An 18306-nucleotide genomic window follows, 5' to 3' on the forward strand; every position below is an offset into this window, starting at 1 on the left:
TCATAAAATGTTCTATAAGAATATTCTAAGTTAGCAGACTGTTTTAAAGAAGTTCATCACAAAAATTCAGTAAAGCACAAGATGGCTCTGCCCACTACATCACTTGTTAATTGTTTATAAATCATTCTGTTTTTTCCCCCCTACAATTTGCTTTATGTTGCACTGACACAGATATTTCTTATAGTGACGATGGGACAGGAAAGGACTAGGAGTTGGAAGGAAGTGGGTGTAACCTCAATTAAGGTACAGCTACAGCATTTACCTGATGTGAAAATGGGAAACCACAGAAAACCATCTTCAGGCTGACGACCGTGGGGCTTGACTTTTATCCAATTTCAAGATGTGAATTATATGACCACATTGTACAAAACTGCCTTTCTAGTTGTAATGTTACTAATGAACACCAACATCAACTGTCTGTGTCTCGGAAGTCAGTGACTGAAGATGGACAAATATAATTGGTTGAAAGAGGAAAAGCCCTCTCAGTTTTAATTACTGCGTTGATGGGGTGGAAGTTCCTTATGGAGATCATTGTAAGTATATAGGTGTTAATATAAGGAAAAATCTCCATTAGGGTAATCGCATACATGGGACTGTAATTAAAGGTTACAGATCTCTTCATTTGGTTATGAGGGTATTTAGGGGTTGTAGTAAGGATGTAGACATAGTGATGACATTTATTGACATTGAGAAAGCTTATGACAGTGTGCCCAGACAGTTGGTATGGGACACATTAAGGAAAAAACAAGTTAACAGAGGGGAAGTGCAAATGATGAAAGCTATGTACACAAATTATGTTAGTAGTGTGAAGACTAGTATAGGAAAAACAAAATGGTTTAAAGTTGAAACTAATCTCCGACAGGGGAGTGTACTATCTCCCATACTATTCATCATAGTCATGGATGAAATTCATAAGAACATTAAACAGAGATTGGGAAGACAGGCAACAAAAGCCATGTTGTTTGCAGATGATATAGTGATATGGGGTGAGGATGAAACGGAAGTGTAAAAACAAGTAGATGGATGGAATCAAGAGATAGAAAAATTTGGGATGAAAGTAAGCACAGAGAAAAGTAAAACAATAGTGATGACAAGGGGAAGGAAGGAAGGAAGGAAGGAAGAGGAAAGATAAAACTGAATGGTAAAATTCTGGAAGTGGTTAAAAGTTTCAAGTACTTGGGAACTGTGATCACAGAAGATGGAAAGATAACTGACGAAATTGGGAAAAGAATACAACAAGCAAACAGCTTCTACCAGAGTGTAAGGGGTATTTTGTGGAACCAAGATGTCCTGAAGAAATGTAAGAAAGTATTATATTCAACCTATTATGAACCCATACTAACCTGTGCAGCTGGATCATGGACTAGAACAAAATGAGAGGAGAGTAGAATACAGGCAGCGGAGATGAAATTCCTAAGAGGTATCGAGGGCAAGACCAGAAAGGATAGAATTAGAAATGAAAATATAAGGAAAAGGACAGGAATCTTGAAACTTCAAGACAGGATAGATACAACAAAGCTAAAGTGGTATGGGCATATGATGGGAATGGCAGAAGAGAGAGTGCCAAAAAAAAGCTTTTTCAGAGAAGTTAGCAGGAAAGAGACCACGAGGAAGACCCTGAAAGAGGTGGACAGATTCAGTGTGGGAGTGCATAGAGAAGACGGGAGGAAAAGGAGAAGAGTGATGGAGAGACAGGCAGTGATGGAGGTCCTTGATTCACAACCTGACCCGGGAAGCTGGAAACAGGAAATGAAGATGATGATGATGATGATGATGATGATGATGAGTAAGGATGTAAATGAGAGGGCATATAAGTCTGGTAAGACACCAGTTAGGGTATGGTTCCAGTGTATGAAACCCTCACCAGGATTACTTAAATTTGAGAACTGGAAAAAATCCAAAGAAAAGCAGCTCAATTTGTTCTGGGTGATTTCCGACAAAAGAGTAGCATTACCAAAATGTTGCAAAGTTTGGACTGGGGAAACGTGGGAGAAAGGATATGAGCAGTTGGACTAAGCAGTATATTCCGAGCTGTAAGTGGAGAAATGGCGTGGAATGACATGAATAGACGAATAAGTTTGAGTGGTGTTTTTAATAGTAAGAAAGATCACAATTTGAAGGTAAAGTTGAAATTCAAGAGGACAAATTGGGGCAAATATTTGTTTATAGGAAGTGGAATTGCTGATAGGAGTAATTTACCATGGGAGGTGTTCAATAAATTTCCAAATTCTCTGAAATTATTTAAGAAAAGACAAGATAAACAATTGATAGGGACATGATAATACACTTTTGTGCTTTTGTCGTGTTAAGTAAACAAGGTGAAATTCTTTACGTTTCACAGAGAACTTTGCTCAGCATCTTCAGAAGAAAATTTTGACTGTTCATGAGGAAGACTTCTCCAGTAACAAAGGTTCAAATTTAAGAATTCTTTACCTTTGATCTGTAGTAAGTGGTACCCTTATTCATCACCAGATGGCTCACTGTATGCAAGCCTTCCAAGTGGGAGCTGACGACACCGTCTAAGCTCCAATTAAGATGTCTCTTGTTACACCGTATGTGCGTTGTGAAGTAACAGCAAGGTTATCAGGAATGAAATAATAGAAGAAATAAATACTTTCTCTCTCCTCCATAGGCTTCTGAGGGACGTGAAGGTCCTGCGCCGATCTCACAATCCTCTTCCATCCTTTTCGATCTTGAGCCTGCTCTTCCCAGTTATCAATTTGGAGGGTCCGGCATACCTTGTTGATCTCCTTCTTCCAGGTGCTTTGGGGTCTTCTGGAAAGTCTTTTCCCATTAAGTGATCCCGTGTATAGATCTACTGGTGCTCTATTATTCTGCATCCTCAGTACATTATTATTTATAAATTTCATGCACACACTACCGGCATACTTATATCACTTTATCTTTACAGACTACAAGAACAAACATAGACGAGAGAAGTGTTACCACCGACTACTTCTAAATACATGCTCGAGACCTGCTGTTTGCTGTATTGAAACTTGCCATAGTATATCACAAGTTGGGATATATAACATAACGAAATTTCATCATGACAAAGGCCCACATCAATAAGACGTACACTAGTTTCAAAATGTCCTCGAAGATTACCCTACACAACTAAAATCAGCATTACTTAGAAGGATCTGCACAGAGGACAGAAGAATGGAATCCATATAACATAAATTGAAAAAATTTTAACAAGTGTCTACCTATACGTACAATTTTAATGTGTTGAAATTTTTTAAATGTTATATATTGTGACCTGTGTGTTTTTAATATGTTTTACATACTCATGCTCTATTTATAACTTTTTAACCTGACCACTGATATTTTAATTATATGCTATTATTCCATCCCCCATTAGACATCCGGATGCCTAATACAATAACAACTTGTGTATTGTCTAATGGGTAAAACAAAACATGTACTAGCTGATGATGGCCGTTAAAGAGCCGAAACCGGTACTAGCTTAATCTATTAAAATAAATTGTGTATTGAATGGTGGAAAAACACATTTCTTATCTATCCTCAGTACATGTCCAGCCCAGTGCATTCTGTTGGATTCTATCACACCCATTATAGTGTGTTGTTGAGAGAGGGTGTAAATCTCATAATAAGATCTTTTCTATCAGCTTTGAGAGATAGGATCGAACCATGGGCCAAATATTTTTCTATAAACTTTATTCTCAATGACTTGCAACTGCTGCTGCTCTTTCTTGGTTATACTCCATGTCTCAGAACCATACAGAAGTACTGGTCGAATGACTGTATTGTAGATAATCATTTTTGCATTCCTTGTTAAATACTTGGAGCCTAATGTAGGGCTCATAGAGTAAAATGCCTTATTTGCATTCTTAATTCTAGCTTGGTGTTCCTGTTGCCTTTGGTTTTGCTCATAAATTAATACACCAAGGAATTTAAACTCCTCTACTCTTTAAAATATATATTTCCTAACCTTCAAAGGCAGTCTGTCAACCTCCTCATGGTTCGGTCTCTGTACAACCATGTAATGTGTCTTTTTATCATTTACCCGTAAGCCAATTTTTGCTGCCATTTCCTCTAGTTCCACAAATAACTGCCTAATTTTTAATTCATTGCGGCCAATAAGAACAATATCATCCGCATATGCAAGGACTTTATGTTGTCTCCCCAATATCATGCCAGCAGTTACAAGAGCAAAAATCCTGATAATATTCTCCAGTACAATGTTGAATAGAAGAGGAGATAGTGCATCACCTTGTCTCAGACCAGTTTTATTCTGGAAGGAACTTTAGATTTACTGCCCTTGAGCAAAACACAGCTAACATTACCATCCCTACACAGTTTGCATATGTTAATTAATTTTATGGGAAAGCCAAACTCCATCATAATGTTCCACAGTCCTTCTCAATAGACTCTCCGTGTCCTGTATATCATTACCTAATAACCTAGTCTCTTGAATTGCAGCAATTCCCACTCTGTACTTCTCCAGCTGTTGACTGAGGATTTTGAAGGATCCAGGTTTATACAGGGTCCTATTTGTAAAGCCGATTTCCATTGCATGGTCGTCATATTTTTATATCCATTCTTATTCATCCGAGGCAAATGTGAGATATTCGTAACAACCTTTTTCTTTTTCTTCTTTTTTTTCCCCCCCACAATAGAGCCGTTAACCCTGTGTGCAACCCCCAACCTGGAGGGCCAGAGACTTTTCTGTCAGGGTTGCCATACCTTAGCTGAGTAGTCCCAGTTTTAAGGCACCAGGTACTCACCCTCACCCCTTCTATTAGAATAGGATTTGCTGGTTATAATGTATAGCAGGTGGTCCATCAGCCAAATATTTATTTCTTGAGTTTTAGCAGGTACACTTACTCGACATGGGTGCACCCCTTAAGGTTCTCAACCAGCCGATGCTTGGGATACCCATTCAGGTCTTTAATGGAGTGGTTTCCTGTTCTCTTCCCCATCCTATGCCGTTGGACATCTAGTTGCTCTTCCGTCTTTAGGAGCAATTTCTCACTCCAAGAGCAAGAAAGTGCCCTTCCTTCTAGCCGCTCATCCACCCTCCTGGGAGGCCATTGGCTTTTGGTAGAAGGTGGTCTCCTTATACCGGGAGATACTCAGTCCCTGCATTTGTTAGCCAACTGTATATAATATATATATATACACAACCGTTGCCCCCTCTCTACCATGGGGAGGTGAATGTCAGTATTTCACCGTCATTGAAACTGAGACCAAAAGTCATTTCCCAGTTTCTCTAGTTCTTTAGAGAGGAGAAGAAATAAATAGATATAAAAATATAAAATAAAATAAAGTGCAGTGAAAGACTCATAGGATAGAGGAAAAGAATAGAATAGAGCTAAAGAATGGAAAGAAAGTGTGTAGGAAAAGCAGAGGTTAATGAGTGTGAGTCGATCGGAGAGGGCGGGGGCCATAACAGCTTTACACATGTTTTGAAAGTAAACACCTAGACTGGAATGAACTATCTGGTGATGAGGAGAGTACAATTTTGAAAACATGGAAACAAAATAACATTAGTGAAAGGACAGGGAAGAGAACTAGGTACCTAAGTAAATCCTTAATGGCTGGCAAGCACATATTACTTAATTGATAGCCAGTGTCCCCGTTGAAATTGTTACAATTTTTACGTATTTCCACAGCTTCCCATATAATCCTAGATGTGTAGTGTTTAGTGTTGGTAAGAACTCGAACATGGTGGAACACATCATGACCCAACGATAGGGCATGCGCAGCTATTGCTGACTTGTCTGGCTGGTTGAGACGGATATTTCATTGCTGTTCCTTGATGCGAGTACCAATGGACCGGCATGTTTGGCCAGTTGTGTACCTTGCCACAAATACAGGGAATTTTGTACACTCCAGGGTGTAATAGTGGGACAATTTGTCCTTGCTTTTACTTAAACTGTGAGCAATTTTTTGTGATGGTGTCAAACTCTGTTTTTATATTGTGCTTGTTGAGGACCTTTAAATGATTACTACTCTTCACTGTTAATGCTCTGAATTGATGCTTTGGAGAATGTTATAATTCTTGGTGAAGTTAGGGCTCAAGGCCCTCTATTACTCTTAACTACTTCCTTTAGGATGTAGCGTATAACATTAAAATTATAATAGAAATAGTAAAAATGACATGAAAACATACGAGAAAATAAAATCTAGTTGTACTAATAGCAAGAAATGAAATAGTAATAATAGAAATGATGATGAATATGCTCATATTCCTTCTAAAAATTAGGAAGGTATTTGCTGTTTATAACTACAATTGTTTTTATTACTACACTTATTTTTATCATTATTCTTACCATCATTTATATTGTCATGTTGTACATACTGAAAATAGTGACTTACAATTATTTCTATATCCGCGTATCATTTCTCAGTTGATGGAGATTAGAAATGACTTTCTGATACCCTATTAGGATGTAATTTTGCATATTCCACAACTTTTAATTTGTATGCTATGTTGTAAGAAAACCTCTACTGTACAAATGACATGGTGTATGGTAAATTGCCACTACTGGAACATGCCACTACTGAAACTTGTTGCTGATTACAAACATTTTCTTTCTACGCTTCCTTGAAGGCTACCTATAATGGTATTCAAGGTCGCAGCTCTTTATGTTTGCCTGGTAAGATAAGGAGGCGGGTGAGGAAGAGGTTGCGAGCAGTCTCGTTAGGAATTCCCTGGTTACTCCCGTTCCTGTCAGACAAATGCAGGTATACCACAGCTGCTGTTTCTAACTACAGTAATTAAAGGGGTCAACTGCTGAGAATACTGCAAGGAAATTTTTGAGCATTGGTGATGATAGACCTTTGGACCATAAGACGCAGCCATATTTTAGGCAGTATATTTTATAACAAAAAGTACATCATATGGTCCAAAAAATATGGTATATCATGAAAATTACAGAAGTCCATGGAGTTGCAATTTGCCAAACACCTTATACCAGAGATCAATTTACACTGAATTGGGAAAAACAGACAGCAGAGTATGTTGTAAGGGCAGAAAGCGATTCTTGAATGGAGTTTAAACACTTGTATTAGATTTATATGTAAATTGCGATATGATTCTCACATTTCACCTAGTTGTCATGGCTTTGTGTGCACAAGTGTCGCAATCTCCATGTTGCCCCTTATGGATGGAGTTCTAAATTAAAAATTAAAAAAAAACCATGGCACAACAGCCTCGAAGGGTCTTAGCCTACCAAACGACCACTGCTCAGCCCAAAGGCCTGCAGATTACGAGGTGTCATGTGGTCAGCACAACGAATAATAAAAATAAAAAAAACCAGTTTGATTTTCCAAGTAATCCGGAATACACACTCCCGTCAATTACCCCCACTACCCCATCCTTCCGCCCCGCCTTATTGCCATCCCCCTGCAGGTGTTCTGCCTCCTTCCTTCCCCTCGCCTCCTTTACCGCTGCCCAAACACTTCGTCCGGCTCCGTCTGTGTAACAACATGTTTAACATGCTGCTCAAGGTGAGTCAATCATCATTCAATGATCCTTATGATTCTAGTAACTTCTATACATTGCTTCCAACGTCTAACTTGGCTATTTTCTCCTTCAGGTTTAAATTGAAGTGGGAATTCATCTTTATTTACGTCACGATCTTACGTGATCAAAGTAAACTTCTCCAGAACCACCTAACATTAAAGGAATAAATGTCACATACATAGACAACAGCACAAATTCACTCATTCAGAATCTTATTACTGTCTTTAGATATGTCCATAAATACAGTGCTGTGATAGTTTTGAACAAGTAAGATTAGGGATTGTACCAGTTGTATTTTAAGTTTTGGAAGTATAGTAGAGCAGCATTTAAGAGGAGAAAGGAACTTCTGAATTTTACAGCATGTATTTGTCACTTGTTCAGTCTAGTTTTCCATCTCAGTCATTATAACTCATAGGTTTCTTACTGGCGTACAGTAAGGCACGGCAGTATAATTTAATAATGGGGCAGTTCATGTCTACTTTTTAACGAGTTAAGGTTTCTTCTTGTACCAAGTATTATATTCTGAGTTTTATTAGGGTTTATTAACAAATATTATTGATTATTTTTGGGATAGCCACTGAACTGTCTTAAGTACAATTTTTTTCTGACTCTGTGTATATGTATGTCTTGTGGGTGAGAGTAATAATAAATCTGAAGATCATCTGTGCAGAGAATCCATTTAGAATTTTCTCTTCCTGTTCTTAATATGAATCTTAATTTATATCCCAGAGTCTCTGCTATTGTAATTAAGCTCTGTTCTGGAATGCTGACATGAATGTCATCAAAGATATCTGAAAGTTCAGAAAATAGGAATGTAAAATAATGTGGTTTTTCACTAACAAATAGTGTTGCACCAAATCATATTTGACCACGAGGCATAATTTATTTAAAACCTACTGTTGCACCATAAAGAAAATCATAAATTTAATAATTTCATTGAAAAGAAAAAGGGTGGAAAATGACCTATCTGCTTGAAGTCAAGATATCAGATACATGTGCAGTTAATGATTTTGTACTGTTTGCTTTGACTGTTGGTAATACTTAAACTATTTCCAATGTTGTGTTTATTTATTTTACTTAATTTTTTGGACTGGATTATCTTTGAAACTATTTACGGTGTTGTAAATTAGAAATTCAGTTTTTAACTTAATACGTGGGTGTTAGCAATTTTATGTGAGCATTGATGATTATACCCCTCAATAATTTGACACTAACTTAGAACCACCAACTGTTTCTTCTTGCAAGGCTGGTACAGTCCAAAATGGATATTCAATAAGCTTTCACCAGTCACCTCTGATTTGAACAACAAATCACCACCTCTTGCTTCCTGCCCTTACAACATACTCTGCTGTCTGTTTTTCCCAATTCAGTGTAAATTGATCTCTGGTATAAGGTGTTTGGCAAATTGCAACTCCATGGACTTCTGTAATTTTCATGATATACCATATTTTTTGGACCATATGATGTACTTTTTGTTATAAAATATACTGCCTAAAATATGGCTGCGTCTTATGGTCCAAAGGTCTATCATCACCAATGCTCAAAAATTTCCTTGCAGTATTCTCAGCAGTTGACCCCTTTAATTACTGTAGTTAGAAACAGCAGCTGTGGTATACCTGCATTTGTCTGTCAGGAACGGGAGTAACCAGGGAATTCCTAACGAGACTGCTCGCAACCTCTTCCTCGCCCGCCTCCTTATCTTACCAGGCAAACATAAAGAGCTGCGACCTTGAATACCATTATAGGTAGCCTTCAAGGAAGTGTAGAAAGAAAATGTTTGTAATCAGCAACAAGTTTCAGTAGTGGCATGTTCCAGTAGTGGCAATTTACCATACACCATGTCATTTGTACAGAAGAGGTTTTCTTACAACATAGCATACAAATTAAAAGTTGTGGAATATGCAAAATTACATCCTAATAGGGCATCAGAAAGTCATTTCTAATCTCCATCAACTGAGAAATGATACGCGGATGGTGAAAGCAAGAAAATCACTTGTTGAACCTGGCAAAAATAAGCACTCTTTAAGGATGCATGCTGAAAAATATTAAATTATTTCTGTAAAATTTTGTTTGAAAATGCAGTATAATAATTAATGGCATGTGGCCTCCGGAGAGGCCTGGTGCAGGTCTTTTGATTTGACACCCATAGGTGACCTGCGCATCGTGTCATGAAGTCGGCACATACACCCAGTCCCCATGCCAGGGGAATTAACCAGTTATGGTTAAAATTCCCGATCCTCCCGGGATTCGAACCCAGGACCTCTGTGACCAAAGGCCAGCACGCTAACCATTTAGCCACAGAGCTGGACTGAAACTACAGTGAAATTATATTTTTCCTTAAATTTTCATCAAATTATCAGGGTGCGTCTTCTAGTCCATAGCGTCTTATGGTCCAAAAAAATATGGTAATGTGTTCTTTTGTTCTTATTTTAAAATGTCATCCTGTCTGGCTGTTGTAAACAGAGTTGCAGTTAACACACGGTAATTTGTATATAAGACTTTTATTTTATTTTCTGATGGTATCCTATATTTTTGATTATTTTGAAAAATACCCACTTCCCAATTTTCCTTTGTCAGTACCTTGTATTGACACAATAATAATTAAATTTCACACTGCAGAAGGTATGTCTAGCTGTTTTATATTTTAAATGTAATATTTTTGATATTTTATGTACCTTAGTTTGAAATACTACGGAGTCTTTACCTATGATAAGTAACAAAAGAAGCACCATATCTGCTTTATCCATATAGGCTATTGTTACGATGGGCTCGTCACGTCCAAAGACAGTTTATACTTACTGCCAGGTTCAAACTTAGGCTGCCCCTAACACGGAGACAGACGCCTTTCGTAGCTGTTCCTCTGGAGTACAGACGCTACGGGTTTGCCCCTTCCGCCATCTCCACCAAACCAAAGTTCATATTCTCCGCCATAGATGCCGTTGAGGACTTCACCCATTACCCAGGGCAGGGGCCCTACATATTTATGACCCCTGGAGAGAGGGTCTCCCAGTATTTTAAAGCCCCCAGGAATTGGGCTACCAGTTGATCCGCAGGTTGTATTGGTTATTTCAACCAGCCCTACATACTGTAGGGTCCTCCTATCCACCACGTGCGGACGTGCTCTCTAGTATGATACAGAAGAATAGAAGAGACAAAATAAGGAATGAGAAAATCCGGAAAGAAATTGGAGTGGAAAAATGAATGATAGAGTAGAGAAGAGCCAAAATGCAAATGCAAGGAAGGAGAGGCCGCGGAAGACCACGGTTGAGATGGAAGCACACAATTCAATGCAGTATTAGAGAAAAAAACCTGGACTGGGACACAGTGTTGGAGGAGGAGTGGTGGAAAGACCAAAGAAAGTGGAGAGGACCATATTTGCCCCTACCCAGCTGCAGCTGGATAATGGGAGATGACGACGATGATGAAGTAACAGAAACTTAGCATGTTTTTTGTTGTATTTATAGGCTGAGGATGACTTTGAATAAAGTTGAAACTGAAGTCCCTGTATTGGAGTGATTTGTGGTAGAAACTACATGTAAAACCTATCATAAATTTATCTCATTTCTAATTTTGTACTTAAATGATCATTTCATGTCTTTGGTTCATTTGTTAAAAATGTGTTTTATGCATCTGTACAGGTATTTTGCGTTTTCATATGTTATTGTACATACTTAATGTCACTCATTTAGGGCAACTTGGCTTTGTTATATTTTGTATCAGCTAACTGCTAAACTTCTGTTCGTGGAAAATTGAAGAGTAGCTTCAAAACATAACTCTACAGTCTGTGTATGTAGTTTGGAGATATTTATTTCCTTTTCATTCCGTTGTTACTCATATACTGTATCTTAAAACATTACATAGCTATTTTTACACCCTTTTTTTCCTTACATACACATACGCATGTCTTCACTATAGCATTCAGTCTGCAAGTCTCTGTGAATTTACTGAATGCCTCCCATATCCTCTATTTGTAACTAGCTCTGTGGCATCGTTTACTTCCATCTTCATTAGAAATTGAGTCTAACCATCGTCTTCTTGGTCTTCCTGACAGAGTCCATTATTCTCATAGCTAAACTATTCTTCTCCATTTGCCTTGCTTGACCCCATCACTGAAGCTGGTTTATGTGTAGCGTTTCATCCATTGAATGATAGAGATGTTGATTCCCATAGGGAATCTGAAATATTTGTCCCAAATGAGTACATTTTTAATATCAATATAAATGGTCCGTTATTGGACATTATAAATTTTCCAGCTAACTCATTCCTGGTTGCCATCATTTCGCTCCCGTGTGCTAGGTTGGGCTCATCAGTTGGTACCTAGCACACCTACCAAGACGCATGGCTAGTGCATACCGTGGAGGCCACTGCGTAGGCTACTTGAAGCCATCGGCAGTGCCAATGCACTTTGAGAGACTTTGTCTCACTATCAAAAAATTTCAGATTCCCTATGGGAATCAACATCTATATCATCTGATGGCCAAGCAGGCATCAATTTTTGGTAGTGAGACAAAGTCTCTCATAGTGCATTGGCACTGCCGGTGGCTTCAAGTAGCCTACGCAGTGACCTCCACGGTATGCACTAGCCATGCGTCTTGGTAGGTGTGCTAGGTACCAACTGATGAGCCCAACCTAGCACACGGGGGCGAAACGATGGCAGCCAGGAATGAGTTAGCTGGAAAATTTATAATGTCCAATAACGGACCATTTATACTGGTATCATCCATTGAATTCCGAACTTAGTTTTTATCTCTACATTCCAAGTACCCTTGTACCATTGTTCCCACCTGTTTGTACCAGTGATCATTCTCGCTACTTTAATGTCTGTTACTTCTAACTTATGAATAAGATATCCTGAGCTCACCCAGCTTTCACTCCTGTACAGCAAAGTTGATCTGAAAACAAGACCAGTGTAAAGATAGTTTCATCCAGGTGCTGACTTCTTTCTTACAGAATACTGTTGATTGCAACTGCAAACTCACTGCGTTAGCTTAGCTGCATCTTGATTCAGTCTCATTTACTTTACTTTTATCCTGGGAGAATACACATCCTAAATACTTGAAATCATCTACCTGTTCCAATTTTGTATTCTCAACCTGTCATTCATTTCTCTTAGGTTTCTTCCCTAGTGATATCACTTTAGTATAAGAAATGCTAATTTTGATGTCATACTCACTGCACCAATTTCAAGCTCCCAAGATATTAGATTATAGGCTTTTAGCACAGTCTGCCATTAAGAACAAGTCATTAGCATAGACCAAACTGCTTATTACATTTTCACCTAACTTAAGGTATTGAAATGTTTTGTTTGGAAATGTTCAATTCTCTCTTGTTTTAGTTTCCTTCCAGAATGGTTTATTACGGCCAGAAGATGCTCCAAATTTTCAATGCCGTATGTATAATGAAGACAAAAATGGAGAAAAGCGTATCTTTGAGATGTCTTCAACAGACGGCATTGTTTACAAAGGTTCTGAAGCACCTCATGATACTAAAATTTGCCGTACTCTAATGGCAATACGAAATAAGAAAACCAATAATGTAAGTATAAATAATAGTATTTGCCTTGGGGCTGTAGAGTTGTTTATATCAGGCCATGACAAATGTTTTTAAATCTAGGAGCCAGCACTCAAACTTAAGAGCCAGGTAATCTTTCTAGTACTCTAATATACTGCTGTTTAGCCTTCTGAAAAATAAGACATGGTAGTAATAGCAATAGGTATTGTGATTTTATAGTTTTATACACTACTACAAATTACCACAAAATGTAAAGCAGGACACTGAACCAAATAAGATATGCCACTTCTTTTTTTTCTACCGCTTTACCCACACCTATGAGGTCGCGGTTGCGAACTGTGTCGCACTTGTGGATTTGGCCCTATTTTATGGCCAGATGCCTTTCCTGATGCCAACCCTATACGGGGTGATGTAATCACTATTACGTGTTTATGTGGTGGTTGGTAGTGTAGTACGTTGTCTGAATATGAAGAGCAACATGTTGGGACAAACACAAACACCCAGTTCCTGAGCCAGAAGAATGAATCACCCATGAACCTACTATGGTGGCGTAGCAGGGGGAGAGCTGATACTCCCACATGGCGGATAGGGAAGTCCTAACCGGCTTGTCGGCGGACTTGTGTGAAATAAAATAGCTCTCGCGGGTCAAACACACATCCCCCTGTGGGTGAGGGACGCAGGCGAAGAATACACCCACGGTATCCCCTGCCTGTTGTAAGAGACGACTGACTAAAAGGGGCGACCAAGGGATGATCGAATTAGAACCATGCGACTACTCGTTATTAGTACCACCACGCGGGAAACACCATGGGTCGCTTTTACTTGCGCGAAATACCACTATGTTAGGTACACAATAGGTTTGTGATTAAGAGCGACAGTGTGTTAATCGGGGTGGATTTTACAGTACCTCTGATTAGTACCACTATATGAGCGACACCATGGGTGAGTACAATAAAATGAAATGCCTTCAAGGTCCACCTATTCAATACAAAGACGTTTTAATGTGATTCAATCACATGTCAATTGGTCAAATGGTACCAGTTTTGGCATCTATGTGCCATCATCAGCCTTAATTACAAATTAAACAATATATATATATTCCTAAAACATCTAAAACACATTTTAACACATTATAAAATACAAATGCTGTAGTGATACATGAGATAAGTTAAAATTATGATATAATAGATTGCTGTGATGTAAAATTCTTAAAATTCCGGCTGTTCGTTACATAGTTCAGTTTGTGTGCATTCTGAATGAGTGAATTTGTGCTGTTGTCTATGTGACATTTATTTCTTTAATGTTAGGTGGTTCCGGGGAAGTTTACTTTGATCTCGTAAGATCGTGATGTAAATAAAGATGAATTCCCACTTCAATTTAAACCTGAAGGAGAAAATAGCCAAGTTAGTCGTTGGAAGCAATGTATAGAAGTTACTAGAATCATAAGGATCATTGAATGATGATTTACTCACCTTGAGCAGCATGTTAAACATGTTGTTACACAGACGGAGCCGGACGAAGTGTTTGGGCAGCGGTAAAGGAGGCGAGGGGAAGGAAGGAGGCGGAACATCTGCAGGGGTATGGAACTAAGGCGGGGCGGAAGGATGGGGTAGTGGGGGTAATTGACGGGAGTGTGTATTCCGGATTACTTGGAAAATCAAAAAAGAAAAACCACACACACACACTCTCTCTCTCAGTTTGCGATTGTACTTGGGGGGGGACTGTTAAAGTAATTTCTTTTAAAAGGGAGTTGGAGAAACTGTAACAGTCATCTGTTTTAGAATTACTAAGTTCTGTAACTATTTTCATAATATCACACAGTGTGACTTCTTCTCATGTGAACTTTGTTTGGTTGGTTAAATTCCTTGTTGGTGCTGCTATGACTGTTGGCATAGTTGTAGGTTGAGCCTTGTCCCTGTCTATACATTGATTACTAGGATTGGCAATATTTTGTACTTTATTCATGAAAAAATGACTCAAGACATCTGGTTCAATGGGTACTGGTTCCTTTCTTACCTTCCTGTCAATTTCCCAATTGATATCTGCCCAGGCAGCTTTACACTTATTTTTAGAGTTTCTAATAAAGTCTTCTGTGGCCCTAACTTTTGCTAATTTAATTTCCCTCCTGTATATTTGCTTTATGTTCTAAGCTACCATTCTTAGATTTCTTATAAAGGGATATCATTAGTTTCTTAATGGCTGAAAGGGAGTATACCACATAAACCTAGCTTTACTTGTTTTATCGTTTGTCTTATTTATTATCTTACCTGTTTATGGGACAGCTTACATTCAGGTAAGAGCTTATTTTAACTATAAATCTTCCAAATGCTTCTGTAATACTGCTGCAGTGTCCAGGTGTATGGGTTGTCTTCATCATCATTTCATCCTCATCATGACGCGTAGGTCGCCTACGGGAGTCAAATCAAAAGACCTGCACCTGGTGAGCCGAACATGTCCTCGGACACTCCCAGCACTAAAAGCCATATGCCATTTCATTTCACTGCTGCAGTTCAAATTTTGATTTTGCCAGCCTCTTTCCATTAATTTATTCCTCAATCTTGTGATATTTCTGTCATTTAATGAACTAAAACACTTATAATCTGCTTGGTATTACGTGCTCCCTTACTTGCAAACGGAAATTTAAGCCACAGACCTTTATGGTCAGAGAACAGAGGTTGTATGACCATAAAGGTTGTATGACCCCATACATTAGATTATTTTTATGTACATTTGTGATTATGTTGTCTAGGCAGGAATTATTCTTAGGAGGCTGATTATTTATGAGATAACAGTTGTATGACCTTAAAGAATCACAGAAAAATTCACAGTTCTAGCCCTTCAGCCAAACAAGTCAATGTTGAAAACATCCTAGGGATATGAGCTGTGAATTTTAGGTAAATAAAATATAATCAAGTATGAGAATATATTCTTTATTTATTCCTAAAAATTACAATCCTTTCCTTAATCATCATTATCCAGTCAATTAGATCAGCAGTTTGCCTTTTTCTACCACTATGAGTGCTAATAAGCACCGCTTTGAGCGCTAATGTGAGTCAGTGCAGAGTTTCACTTAAGCCCTTATAACTACATTCAGTGTGGACATTTTTCAAAAAGTAAAAAAAAAAAAAAAAAACAACACCTGAGGGTATTGAACTAAGGAACACATTACAGAAAGAATTATGTAAATAAGTTAACTTGGCTAGGATTTGAATAAAAAAAAGAAAACATGTAAATAAACAAGCGATTTTAGGCTGTTTTTCCGGAACTGCATTAGGCCGGAAGTGATTTCTGAAATTTGTTTTTTTAGTTTGATAGAGCTATCCAAGATTTACAATTTGAAACTTTTCCGGGCGCTTTAGCCTGTCAACTTTTGGCACAATTGAGGAAATTGCTTAATTTTAAGTTTTTTGTAGTATGGGGACCCCTTCTTTGTCTGCCGAGAAATGTTTTCAACATTAAAAGTTCGTATAATATCTCCTATAAAGATAATGTTAAAATTCTTTGTATTTTTCTAAGTGTTTTGTTAATTGCTCCATACCGGGTGAGTTGGTTGTGCGGTTAGAGGTGCGCAGCTTTGAGCTTGCAGCCTGGAGATAGTGGGTTTGAACTCTACTATCACCAGGCGAGTTGGCCGTACAGTTAGGAGTGCGCAGCTGTTAGCTTGCATCCGGGAGATAGTGGATTCAAATCCCACTGTCGGCAGCCCTGAAGATGGTTTTCCGTGGTTTCCCATTTTCACACCAGGCAAATGCTGGGGCTGTACCTTAATTAAGGCCACGGCTGATTCTTTCTTGTTAGGTCTTTCCTGTCCCATCGTTGCCATAAGACCTAACTGTGACAGTGCGATGAAAAGCAAATAGTAAAAAAAAAAAAAAAAAAAGAAAAAAACATTGTTAATTGCTCCCATCCTTGTGTGAAAATATTAACATCAGAATTAAGAGCATGGTATAAAGAAATAATTATCAATTTTATATTAGAGAACATGATACATGCTGCCTCAAATGATTTTTCATCTCAAAATCTATCAAGATTTAATGCAGTATGTTATCGAGTTGATTTTATAGAAAATTTCCGCACCTCCATGTATAAATTTTCTTCTACAATAACTTGACACTGATTCATATCCTGATAGCACATATAAACTGACTTTCTCTTCTCTAAGCCAGTGTTCATTAACACACACAACACAAGGAAATGTATCAAGAAAAAATTCTATGTCATGTAACTTATTTCTTAATGATTGTAAATTAATATGAAAGGTTGAAAGTAAGGCTGTCCACATTAGTTTGCAATTATTTACTATGATCAAGATCCTGTTGTCCCTCTGCTATTCTATAATTTTCTGGATTATCCAAATGATCATTAAGATAATTTAAACTATGCTTCTTTAGTATTGTTCTACTTATGGGCTTGGGCTCCTTGATGCATTTTCTTGAGTTGCTTATTGATAAGTAATTATCTACATCCTTGGATGTATTTACCTTTACCCTAAAAAAAATGTTACCTGAGGGGTTATCTCTAAGTTTGATCACCCACCGATCTGGCAGTGTTGGTTTGCTCCCGTTCTGATTTTTATTCTCTCTAATTCTCAGTGGCATATTCAAATTCTCAATCAGTTTTTTTCCTAGCCTGTCACATACTTGATTTTCCCCTTGCCTTCCTTCCAACTCCTAGGCCTTTCCTATCCCATCGTCACCATAAGACCTTCATAAAAGGAAAGAAAAATTCCACCTAATCAATACATTTATTTTCTTGTAAACTATTACAATCTAGGACCGGTTTCGACCCTTCATAGGTCATCCTCAGCTATATCAGAATCACATTTGCATTTCTATCTTATACCTCTGAAAGACCTTCATGATGTATTGTTTCATAATTTTTCAGTGAAAACTTATCTAAAAACTTACAAATTTCTAAGCGTTGTGTTAAAATTAAAAATTAAAATTACAAAATTTTTTTTTTTTTACAAAATTTTAATTTTAATTTTAACACAACGCTTAGAAATTTGTAAGTGTTTAGATAAGTTTTCACTGAAAAATTATGAAACAATACATCATGAAGGTCTTTCAGAGGTATAAGATAGAAATGCAAATGTGATTCTGATATAGCTGAGGATGACCTATGAAGGGTCGAAACCGGTCCTAGATTGTAATAGTTTACAAGAAAATAAATGTATTGATTAGGTGGAATTTTTCTTTCCTTTTATGAAGATTGGTAAATGTCAATACGGAAAATGAAATTCATAAATCAAGACCATAAGACCTATCTGTGTCGGTGCGACGTAAAGCCCCTAGCAAAAA

The 18306-nt window shown here is 37.8% G+C and overlaps 1 protein-coding gene across 2 annotated transcripts in view; it reads left to right on the forward strand.

The window, feature by feature from the left end:
• Positions 1-18306, forward strand: part of Polr1E (RNA polymerase I subunit E) — a 107459-nt gene that overhangs the window by 13283 nt on the left and 75870 nt on the right. For both annotated transcript variants that reach the window (XM_067156185.2, XM_067156190.1), the window contains exon 2: positions 12831-13030. In XM_067156185.2, coding sequence (XP_067012286.2) covers positions 12831-13030 — 200 coding nt within the window. The remainder of the gene's footprint in view (positions 1-12830; positions 13031-18306) is intronic.

Source organism: Anabrus simplex, chromosome 1 (genome assembly GCF_040414725.1).
Source record: "Anabrus simplex isolate iqAnaSimp1 chromosome 1, ASM4041472v1, whole genome shotgun sequence".
Lineage (NCBI taxonomy): Eukaryota > Metazoa > Arthropoda > Insecta > Orthoptera > Tettigoniidae > Anabrus > Anabrus simplex.